This window comes from Lacerta agilis, chromosome 3, assembly GCF_009819535.1.
Source record: "Lacerta agilis isolate rLacAgi1 chromosome 3, rLacAgi1.pri, whole genome shotgun sequence".
NCBI classification, from domain to species: Eukaryota; Metazoa; Chordata; class Lepidosauria; order Squamata; family Lacertidae; genus Lacerta; species Lacerta agilis.
Window position 1 is genome coordinate 95,566,046 of NC_046314.1, and position 12,110 is coordinate 95,578,155.

At 46.3% G+C, this 12,110-nt stretch overlaps 1 protein-coding gene across 1 annotated transcript in view; it reads right to left on the reverse strand.

Annotated features, from left to right (window-relative positions):
- The window catches only part of TRERF1 (transcriptional regulating factor 1), a 66,361-nt gene that overhangs the window by 396 nt on the left and 53,855 nt on the right, over nt 1–12,110 (reverse strand). The window contains exons 10-16 of the mRNA XM_033144846.1: nt 8,769–8,908; nt 7,521–7,624; nt 4,925–5,000; nt 4,467–4,555; nt 3,310–3,423; nt 2,751–2,948; nt 1,672–1,880 (exon numbers count right to left, since the gene is read on the reverse strand). Coding sequence (XP_033000737.1) covers nt 1,672–1,880; nt 2,751–2,948; nt 3,310–3,423; nt 4,467–4,555; nt 4,925–5,000; nt 7,521–7,624; nt 8,769–8,908 — 930 coding nt within the window. The remainder of the gene's footprint in view (nt 1–1,671; nt 1,881–2,750; nt 2,949–3,309; nt 3,424–4,466; nt 4,556–4,924; nt 5,001–7,520; nt 7,625–8,768; nt 8,909–12,110) is intronic.

Below are 12,110 nucleotides of genomic sequence, written 5' to 3' on the forward strand. Positions count from 1 at the left end.
AAACAATTATTTTGAGTAAATGAGGACCTGTGTGCTACTGTGAACATCCGAAAAGTGTAGAATATACAGTTAAATGCAATTCCAAGCAGGCAGACTTTGCCAATATAATAAAATTATTACCAGTAGTAGTAGTGGTGTTAGTATTACTATTATTATTACTACTATTATTTTTCACCCTGTCAGCTCAGCTGCTTGTTTGGGGGAACTGCCCGCACTGTCCTAAATCCAGCACTGTTTCCAAGCATTCACAAGAAGGGAACCAGATGTTAGTTAGGCCTTTGAATGATCATTTCAAGAGGGGAAGGAGGCTGCCTTGTTACCAATGGAAGGATAATGGAAGGTGAGGGGAGAACTGGGCTCCAAGGATGGGTGCCCTCTGCTCTCCCAACACCCCTCCGGTCATCAAGGGATGGAGGCAGACCTGGCCCTTTTGCTGCTAAAAGTTCCGTTTGTAGAAAAGAACTCTGGGTTGAAATAATGAGCAATAGATGGTATGCATCCTCAGACACCAATTCCCTCATTCTCCAGGATCCTTCGGGCCAAGCACTGCTGAATGGGTGGTTGTTACAAGAAGTCCCGGTGGGCACTGGCAGCAAAGCCTCGCAGGGATCAGCTGCATCAGCAGCAGGGAACCATCTGGCCTTCATCAGACCTGCCAGGCCTCCCCATTTGGACTGTGAGGCTCTTTTGGCCACACCACACACTCACCTGTGTGGAACTGACAAGCAGGTATTGTTGTTGTTTGTGAAGTACTTTGTATGCCAACCCTTGACATTATAAAGAATGCCAGGTGTGGGACGGGTAAAAGATGTGGCTGGGTCAAAGACATAACTCACCAGCTGATCAGCAGTACCTGCAAAACACAGCTGCTCTATACAGATTCAGAGCACTGGTCCATCTAGCTCAGGACTGTTTACACTAGCTGGGAGCAGCTCTCCAGGATTTCAGGCAGGGAATGTTTCCAGCCCTCCCTGGAGATGCCGGGGTTTGAACCTGGGATGTCCTGCAAGCACAGCACATTTTCTGCCGCTATGATGCAGACCACCCATAGATTCATAGTCCAGTGGTACACCATACAAAGTACTTCACAAACAACAACAATCACCTGCTTGTCAGTTCCTGCAAAAAGGCCTGCATGCCACGCGTTACTTTGAAATAGCCGGTCGACTGATGAAGCTTGCCTAGCTCTGTGCACATTTCAAGCCCCAGGTGGCTCCATCCACCTCTCAAACTTGGTCTACAGCGAGTAGGGGAGATGGGGATCCAGTCCAGTGGCCAGATCTAGTTCCCCACCCTGGGCTGGACTGGTGCAGCCAAGGGGTCTTGCTCTGAGTGCCTATCAGCTGATCGTTGCTGGCAGCGAACTCCCCTGGGATTGGCTACATCAAGAAGTTTCCCATCCTCTGTTCAGGTGTCAAAACACTGCAGGTAACCCAAGGAGGGATCACAGCAGGACCAACCAGGGGTGTGGTGTGGTCTAGGAAGGGTGTGTGGCCTCAGGCACATTCCAAGGACCGGACAGGGAGACCTGGTGGGGTACATTTTGAACCTGGGCCAAAGGTTCCCTACCCCTGGCTTATACTATTCTAGGGAGCCCCACTCCTAACATCTCAGTTTATTGCCCCCTGATAAAACAACTAAGTTCTCTCTGTGTTTTTCACATCTACTCACTTGCCACATTCTTTACAAGGGAAAAGTGTAGTTGGGTCTGTCTCGCCACTTGTCGTACTGTGAGCTGGGGAGTTTTTGGCAGGGCCGTAATCATTCTGGGAGCTGGATTTCTGCTTCACACCGTGGCTCCCACCGCGGGATTTCGTCACAGGGTTTGTACCGCCATGAATGCGAACGTGGCCATTCAGAGCTGGTCTGGAGTTGAACATCTAGGGGACAAAAGGATAGCTCAGTTGGTAGAGCCTGAGACTCTTAATCTCAGGGTCGTGGGTTCAAGGCCCATGTTGGGCAAAAGAATCATGCATTGCAGAGGGTTGGCCAAGATGGCCCTCGTGGTCCCTTGCAACTCTACAGTTCTAAGTCACAAAAGTGAAGTGCAATCAAGAGTTTCCCACAGGCATCTGGTTGGCAACTGTGAGAACTGGATGTTGCACTAAGACGGGCCTCTGGCCTGATCCAGCAGGCTCTTCATATGTAATATCAAAGCAGTTTTAAACAGGAACTTGTTTTGCTCTCATTCTGGTTGCTTGCTTAAAAACGTAAGGAGAATCCTGCTGGATCAGTTAAAAACTTCCATCTAGCCCAACTTTGTTTTTCTTAACTACCATATTAAACAGAAAAGAGAAGGAAGAGAAAAAGGGAAGAGACCTCTAGGCACCTAGTAAGAGACTTCTCAGGCCTCATGTGTTTTGGAATAAATCCTTCTTCAGGGGGACTCTTGAATAACAGTTTGTGACCCAGTCTGTAAAGCACAGCTGCAGCTTAGTTCCTAGAGAGCTCAACGAGGAGGATTTTCTCGAAAATGTGTTGGGATTAATAAACCTTTTCTTGTGTACTTGGGAGATATCCAACCTTTTTCTTCCTATGATGGCGGTCAGCCAATTCAACAAGCCCTCCCCAAATGTTTTACCCTTTCATCATAGGTGAGTTGATCCATCTCCCTGATGGTTTTGGGTTGCCCTCTTCTGACCTTTTTCCAGCTCTACAATATCCCTTTCTGAGGTGGGGCAACCCGAACTGGACGTAACATTCCAAGCACAGCTGTACCATAGAATTAAAATGTTTCCAAGTCCACTTACCGCTCCGCAGTCCGGCATTTCACATGTAAATGAGGTCTCTGGGAGTGTGGGGCTTTGCAAGGAAGGCAGGTTAATAGGTTCAGCAGCAATAATTGAAGGCGGCTCAGGAGAATTCCGAATTTCAGCTTCCTCTTTGACTGACTTCTTGTCCTCCTCTGCCTGCTCCTCTTCCTCTAATTCATCGTCTTCACCGCTGGTCTGAAATTCAAAAGGGATTTTAGGGGAGGTGGGGTTGGAGAGCAAGCATGCCTTAAATAAATGGAGACAGGAAAGCTCTTCTCTCAGCTCTGAAGGAGGGAGGGGTCTTTCCCCAAGCTGGTTGACCTCCTCCCAGCTCAAAAAAATAAAGTTGAACAGCTGGTAAAAGCCGCTTTCACCAACCTGGAGCACTCTGGCTAGCAGTGGCTCTCCAGGTAAGAGGTCTTTCCTATTCCTTGCTATCTGATCCTTTAAACTGGAGATGCCAGGGGATTTCTGAACCTTGGAACAATGTCAGAAATAAGTATCTGGAGAGCACAAGTTCACAAACTAGAAAAATAAAAAGGAGGGCGGCTCTTACCAGGCATTCATTTTTCACTTCTGCCAAGCGTGTTCTGTGCTTTCGTCCTAAATGCATGATTTTCTTCCAGGTGTAATAGTATTCCACACACTGGGCCACCGTCTTCGACTTCACCTACAGTCAAACAATAATTCAGATGCTGCAACGTTGATCTACGATTGCGTGGCGTTCAGCACAACACCAAAAACATCACTCACTCGTGTCTTGATCACGAAGAGCGGAGGAAGGCTTGAAAGCATGAATTGGGCTACAGATATTATGGGAGTATTTTTACCCATCCTCCCAGTCACATGCTCATTTTTATCCTGCCAGTCCATTATGGAGCACTGGGTGACCGTCCTGTTTAGACTGGGAGAGGGGCTGGGCTCTATGTCACCCAACGAGATTCATTTACCGAGCAGGGAGTATGAACTTGGGTCTCCCCACTTCAACGCAGATGCTCTCTGCCCCAACCACACACACCCTTCAACATTCCCTCTCCCCCACTCTAATTTCAGCAAAAAAAAAAAATCTTGCTCAGTATCACAGACACAGTAAAATAAACCGAATCCTTACAGGAGTCTCTCATAAGCTAGATTGTATGAATGCCCCCCAACATGGATGAATGAGCAATGCTTGGTGGGCGAGTGTGGAAAGAAAGTTAATGTACACCATGTGGGTAAGAGCACATGATAATGGTGGGCATAAGGCCTCTCTGGGTGAGAGCCAGGGAGATGGGGTCTGCATGGGAGATGGGGTTAGGGTCCTTGGAACGGAGACTGAGTTTCGGAACTAAACAATTAGATACAGGTGCACTGCGTGAAACAGGGTGATGTTTTGCATTCTACTATTTGTGCGCTGACGTCATTGCTTAAATGGAAATACTAAATCTGTTTCACTTTTTTGTATTGCTTTATACAATGTTGAGTGGATCTATCTTTTTCTTTTTAAACTCATTGATACCCAGTATTTTCCAGTCGTTATATTTTTTGTTCATTTGCTATGTTGTGAATCACTTTGGGCCTGGTTTTTGGTGGGAAAGTGGCAAAGAAAATCAACAGGGGATGATGAAGATGTTGATAATGTTCTACTTTCATATGATGAAACTAACTTAGAGGCTGAAAACCACAAGATCAGGAATGTCAGAACAAAGCACGAACAAGGACAAAAAGCCTTACCATTTTCTGTACCAAAATAAAATCTTTGCTGTATGTGTGTAATGCTTTGCTGAACAGCTTTCTTTCAACGGGTGTCCACTGGTCTGAACCTGAAAGAAAGAAACGAGTAATAATCGAGGGTGGGGGTGTGCCTGCACCATGGTACAAAAATGAAAGTGCTATCACATTTGCAAAGCTAAGCAGGTTCCGGTATGGCTTCAAATTGGATGGGGAACCGCATGTTGAGATTCCTGCATTGCACGGAGTTGGACTAGATGACCCTTGGGGGTCACTTCTAACTCTACAGTTCGAAGATTCTATGATTTCTGTAAGTGGGTGTGTATGTATACTGTCAATGGAATAACTATTTTCTCTGAACTTCATCAGTGAAAGCTGCATTGCTTCCACGAGCAAAGGACTCACACACAGAACTAGCCTTTATTAGGTAACCATTTTAACTCATCTGTTCAGGAACTTACCAGCATAGTGATAACTTGCCAGAGGATGCGATTTTGCTCTTGCCGGCTTCAACAAAAGCAGCATCTCCAGAGCAACCTGCAGGACAAAGAGAGGCAAGCAGAATTGTATGCAACTTGTTCTTAATTATTACGACTCTATCTTCTTTTAACACTCTATGACTCTTAATTATTATGACTCTTTTGCTTCTTTTAATAATGTAATAAAATAATATTTACATACCATTTGTTCTATGTGCACTAAGAGCTCTTTATACATTCTCTCAGCAATCCTTTTTCTTATAATTTATGCTTTTCAGATTTATACATTTCACTAAGTTTACAATCATTTTAACGTTTCAAAACTTGACTTCCTTCCCCCCTTTCTGCAGTTCCTTAAATTTATTTTTAATATCTTCTGCATATCCAAATTAACTTAATTTGCTCATTTATTCATCTACTTTAAATATATACTCTTATAAAACTGCAGGTTATTGCAACAATCCTGCCAATGTTCTTGTCTGTTTATCTGTAAATATTCAATAAATCATCTCCATTCTTTTATAAAACGTCTGTTGCCTTGATTTCTTATTTTTCCAGTAAGTTTCACCATTTCTGCATATTCCATAAGTTTCTGTATCCATTCTTCCTTTGCTGGGACTTCTCAGCAATCCTTAAAACAGCCCTGTGAGCAGGCCAGTCTTATTATCCCCATGTTATGGATGGGAGAACTGAGGCTCAGAGAAAGAGGCTTGACTAAAGCTACTCTGTCTTTACTGACGAGAAAGAACCTGAACTTTCCAGTTCAAAGCTTACTCTTTATACATCTTAAGAACATAATCGCTGCCCTGCTAGACCAGAGCAAAGCCCATCAAGTTCAACACTCTGTTCTCACAGTGGTTATCTGGATGCCAATGGGAAGCCAACAAACAGGGCACAAACTCAGTAACAGCCTCCCTCTTGCACTCCTCAGTGACTGGTACTCAGAGGCACACTGTCTCCAATACCAAGGAAGATATAGTGATGAATAGCCACCGAGAGCTTTATGAATTTGTCTAATCATTTAAAACCCTCCAATTTTCTTCAATAATGTTATCTCTCCAAATTCACTTTCGTTCTCTGCTTTGCATCACTTCCAGACTCATAACCGTCTACGGGCTTCAATTCCCATGAGCCTGCGCTTCCAAAGAGGAACCCATCACTGAGCCATCCTGGTAACTTTTGGGAAGCTTAGATGTAGCAATGCAAAGTACCATGGCAAATGCAATGCATTGGACCAAAAGACAACGTGAAAAGGAATTATAGTTCTCAGGGGGAGGCGGGTGGCACTAAACCACCAAGCCTCTTGGGCTTCCTGATTAGAAGGTCAGTGGTTCGAATCCGCACGACAGGGTGAGCTCCCATTGCTCAGTCCCACCTCCTGCCAACCTGGCAGTTCGAAAGCATGCCAGTGCAAGTAGATAAATAGGGACTGCCGTGGCGGGAAGGTAAATGGCATTTCCATGCGCTCCGGATTCTGTCACGGTGTTCCGTTGCACCAGAAGCGGTTTAGTCATACTGGCTACATGACCCGGAAAGCTGTCTGTGGACAAACGCTGGCTCCCTCAGCCTGAAAGCGAGATGAGCGCCACAACCCCATAGTCGCCTTTGACTGGACCTAACTGTCCAGTGGTCGTTTACCTTTTTTACATTTACAGCAGCTCCACATTAAGAATGTGTGTGAGAGAGATTTAAAAACATGGGCGGTGGGCAGGGGGATATTAGTAGTGACTCAGCAAGGGATACCCATGCATTCAAACCACCTTCATAGTAGTACGTTGCTGATGCACCTCCTTATCTGCAACAGGGTGGTTTCTCAAGGCACTAGTGAACTTGTTGGACTGTTTTAGGGTGGAGAAGGCGCTGCACAACCCCATCCCTATGGAATACCCTTTTGCATGGGATACACCTGTCTCATTCTCTGACCATTTTTAAATGGGCCTTAGACCCAGGATGCTCTGTGTGATTTTAGTTGATGCTGGTTTTGCATTTTGTATTCCACAAGTATGATTTTAACTACTTCTGATTTGGAGTATTATTGTAATTCTGCCGTTTTAGTTAACTGTATTTTAAATGAGCTTCATCCAATGCTTCAGGGTTTCGTTTTTGTTTTAGTTACAGGTGGGTAGCCGTGTTGGTCTGCCATAGTCAAAACAAAATCAAAAATTCTTTCCAGTAGCACCTTAGAGACCAACTGAGTTTGTTCCTACCAGGAACAAACTCAGTTGGTCTCTAAGGTGCTACTGGAAAGAATTTTTGATTTTGTTTCGTTTTTGTTTTGTTTTTAACAATCACACAGTGTATAAACATTATGAAATAAACAAGAAAACTGGAGGTCTTGAATGTTTTTTTTCCAAAGAAAGGCAAGTTACTGGTATGTGTTTTTTAATGAACAAATAAAAACCAGGAATAATAAAATAAAAGGTTTCTTTTGAGAGAGAAAAGTGGTTGGGTGCCAAAGTGAGGCTAAATTCTCCCAATTAGTCAACGTGAAAAGCTTGCTTTGTGCTTGGTTTCCTCATGAAGCCTGTTGCACATATTTTAACACATATTTGGGAGAGGATAAACAAGCTGCTCTTACCATAACGTCTCCTTTAGCCTCAAAGAGAGAATGCAAGCCATATTCAAGGTTGGTTCCCCCACCAGTCAATACACTTGAACAACACAGATTTAAAAGGCTGGTCACTGTAAGGAAACAATTCAAAACAGTATTTTCAAACCTGTCCAATATTCAGCCTGTAAGCGAAAACGTAAATCTGAAAGGGTCATAAAGTCAACACAAATCTTCTAATTCTTACAAGCTCAGATTCTCATTTTGAGAAAAGTTGGAACAGAAAACCAGTGGTACCTTGATTCTCGAACTTAATCCGTTCCGGGAGCCTGTTCAACTCCCGAAACGGTTCAAAACCCAAGGCACGGCTTCCGATTGGCTGCAGGGCCTTCCTGCACTCAAGCGGAAGCCACGTCGCATGTTCGGCTTCTGAAAAATGTTTGCAAACAGGAACGCTTACTTCTGGGTTTGCGGCGTTCGGGAACCAAAACATGCAAGTACCAAGGCATTTGAGAAACAAAATACGACTGTACCAGACAAGTATTTCGGAGGGGGTGGCCGAATGCTTATACGGGTTGAAATGTACCTACCAGCATTATTTTAAGCACTGGGGAAAATAATAATGCTTTTACCTGTTTTACGCGTTTTTATATTTATTTTGTACAGCACTTAGACACTCTTAAATATTAATTAAGCTATTTAGAAGAGCTAATAAAAGAAAAGAAAATAAAAACAGGTGGCAACTGTTTTGCGTGCGGGTTCCATTCTGAGTCCCCCCCCCCCCCACATGCTGGCAGTCACGTGTTGCTTGGACGCATATAAAATGGTCTCGCTGCCTGTAATAGTAATAATTTTTATCAGATTTATATGTCGCCCTTCAACCCGCAAAGTTCTCAGGCTCATACACAACAAAATAAATGTTCAAATAAATATGAAAACTATATAAACCAGGGATAAGGAAGACAGAAGCATTAAAATAATACCCAACAAAAATTATGAGCAGTCCAGCAGCCAGGCGAAAAACTCCCAAGGCTTGAGGGAAAAGGCACGTTTTGAGCTGACATTATAAGAGTGTCAAAGTGGTGATCAGGCTAAAGGACAGCAAAAGATGTTATTCTGCCCAGATACTGTACATGGCAAGTCATGTGAAGGTCAGTACCCATTTAATGAAGCGGTGACTTTTATGCCATAAGACACAGAGGTGGAACGATAAACCAGGACAGGACACTTGGCAGAGATGCTTAGATCAGTTGCAAAGGGGGTTAGAAAACACAGTACCTCTTTGCTGGATATCTTTATCTTCCAGTTCTGGCCCTGGTTTCCAAACCAAAGTTGCCTTGTGATCCTCTTCCCCGACCAATGCTCTGTCTTCAAGTTCAGGAATATCGGCTTGGAATCTCGATCCAATATTGATATGCCTGAAAGCATACAAAGAAACTTCATCTCCTCCCCATTTCACTCACTCACCAAAATTTGACGCTGAGGTTTGGTGGGCAAACTGCTGTGGTTAAAGCGTTGGACTAGGGCTTGGAAGTCCAGGGTTCAAATCCTCACTCAGCCAGGAAACTCACTGGGTGACCTTGGGCCAGTCACTTAACTCTCAACCAAACCTACCTCACAGCAGGGGCGTCGTAGGGGAGGGGCGGCACGCCCCCAGTGACAGGGTGACAAGCGGCGGCCCCTCCCGCCACTCCCACGCACCGCCGCTCCCTCCATCACCCCGGGAGCAGCAGCGCTGCACAGACGGGGTGCTCGCTCGGCCGAGCGAGCACCCCGTCCATGCAGCGCTGCTGCTCCCAGGGTGATGGAGGGAGCGGCGGTGCGTGGGAGTGGCGGGAGGGGCCGCCGCTTGTCACCCCCACGCACCGCCGCTCCCTCCGTCGCCATGGGAGCAGCAGCGCACAGTGTGTGCGGTGCTGCTGCTCCCGGAGCGACGGAACGAACAGCGGCCGAAAGAGAAGGGGGGGGAAGCAAAGCCGGCGCTTTTCCCTCCCCTTTCGGCGCTGAAAGAAGCCAAAAGGGAAGGGGGGAGCAAAGCGGGCGCTTAAATGCGCCGCTTTGCTTCCTTTTTTTCTCCCCTTTCGGCGCTGGCTAGGCTGTGACTCTGCAGCCCAACCAGCGCCGAAAGAGGCGAAAAAAAGGAAGCAAAGCGGCGCGTTTAAGCGCCCGCTTTGCTCCCCCCCCCTTTCCCTTTTGGCTTCTTTCGGCGCCGAAAGGGGAGAAAAAAGGAAGCAAAGCGGCGCATTTAAGCGCCCGCTTTGCTCCCCCCCTTCCCCGCCGAAAGAGAAAGTGGGCAGGGTCCAGGGAAGCAAAGCCGGCGCTTAAACGCGCCGCTTCGCTTCCTTTTTTTCTCCCCTTTCGGCGCTGAAAGAAGCCGAAAGGGAAGGGGGGGAGCAAAGCGGGCGCTCTCAAGCGCCTGCTACGTTCCTTTCTTTTTTCCTGGGGGCGTGGCGTCACGCTGTGAATGTGCGTCATGACGTCATGACGCACACACACGTCACGATGCCCCGCCCCCAGGGGTGCCTCTTGGCTTCCCGCCCCGGGCGGCCAAGAGGCTAGGAACGCCCCTGCCTCACAGGGTTGTTGTGAGGATTAAGAGGAGGATGGAGAACCACGTATGTCACTGTGAGCTCCTTGGAGGAAAGATGGAATATACCCATGCCATACTGGTCTGAAAACAGGATACACTCCGCCCTGCTCAACCTGACTTGTATAAAACCTGAGTGGGGTCTATTGTTGCACTCTTAAAAGTACCACGATTTAAGAAATCTGCTTTTAGCGGTGTGGCTTATACTTGGGGCGGCTTACATTCAGGCAAATACAATAATAAACAAACAAACAGGCCCAGACATAGCGCAAAATGCACAATTTGTGAGGAAAAGCATCAAAATGAAACTTCATATTAACCTAAGTATTTAAAACTGTGCCCTTGCCCCAACAGAACTGGGTGATTAAAAAGTCATGGAATTCAACGGCAAAACTCTGTCTTTGAGAGAAATGTTAAGGAACAGAGTTAGGAGAGTTCAGATGCTAGCAAACAAGGAAGCTTTAAAAACTGAGCTTGTTCCAGTTCTTCACTCTCCAGCCCCCATGTGGACTTTTTAAACAGATATAATTGTAATGAAAAACAATATGAATAAAATGCAATTGTGACGTGAGGCAGAAAGGAATTCCCATCTTGGCTATTATCTGCCAAGCAACCAGTTGAAAATGGTTATGTATGCTTAGTTTAGCTGAATGTCATTCCATTAATAGTTAAGCTGGGTGAGGCAGCGATTTTATTAATGGTTTGAAAAGCTTAAACATGGTGCCCAATGAGTGCAAGGTTTTAGGAGCCACCAAGGAGAAACCTGGGTCTTTGACTACATCAGTTTGCCACACAAAGGTATGGGAAGTGCAAGGGTCACTGAACATAGGAAAGAATACATTCCTCTGGGGTATTTAAAGTGTCAATTCCATATGCTTCATTTTCCACTTAAAGATACCTCCTCCCCTGTCACCTCTGATTGAGCTATTTATATTGGTTGAAGAATCCAAAACATTGCACGGGGATTCTTTTACACAAAAAGTACCACATCAGAGATCACTCTCTGTGTATGACCAGGGCACCACACTAGATATACTTGTTCTTGAAACTCAGGGGTCCTTCCAGAAGTAAGTTTCTGAAGCAGCGTGAGAATCTGCAGTTGTTGTTGTTTAAAAAAATAAATGTCAAGGCAAACCATTGGCAGCGTTCACACGTCACACTATGCCTTGCTTAGCGGTTTTTACCAAGAACAGGCAGGTGGCATCTGTTTTCCACCTTGCCCGGCAACAAACCCTGATCCCTGGCTTAGTGTTACACCCGAGACAGGGATCGTGGTTAGTTTCACTCCCAAACACAGCACAATGTTAAGTGTTACATCCAAACCAGAAACCAGGGCCGTGGTTTGTTCCTTCCACTAGGGCAGGGGTCCCCAGACTAAGGCCCGCGGGCCGGATGCGGCCTGAGGGGCTCATTTATCCGGCCCCCCCGCAACGGCGCGGTGCGGCTGCCCACTTTCGGGTCAGCGGAGCGACGGAAATAGCTTGTGCACATGCGCAAGCGTAATTTCCAGCGCACTTCTGGGTCTGCGGAGGCCCGTGCGCACGCACACAAGCTATTTCTGGCGCTCCGTCAACCTGAAAGTGCTCAGAAAATAGCGTGTGGGCACACGCTCCCCCGCACTCCGGCCAGCCACACGGTCAGCACTGGAGGAAGCGGCCCGAGGTCCAGAACGTCTGTGGACACCTGCACTAGGGGAAGGAGTGAGGCAGAAGCAACCTCTGCATTAATGGCAAACCATTAACTATGGCTTACTGTGAACATGTAAACTACAGTTGTACCTTGGTTCTTGAACGCCGAAAACCCGGAACTAAGTGTTCCAGTTTTCGAACATTATTTGGAACCGGAACGTCCAACATGGCTTCTGATTGAGTGCAGGAAGCTCCTGCAGCCAATCGGAAGCCGCGTCTCGGTTTTTGAACGTTTTCGGAAGTTGAACGGACTTCCGGAACGGATTACCAAGGTACAACTGTACTAGACCCAAGATGCAAACACAGTCCTGTTTGGGATCGCATTCAGTTTATAAAATTACAGTG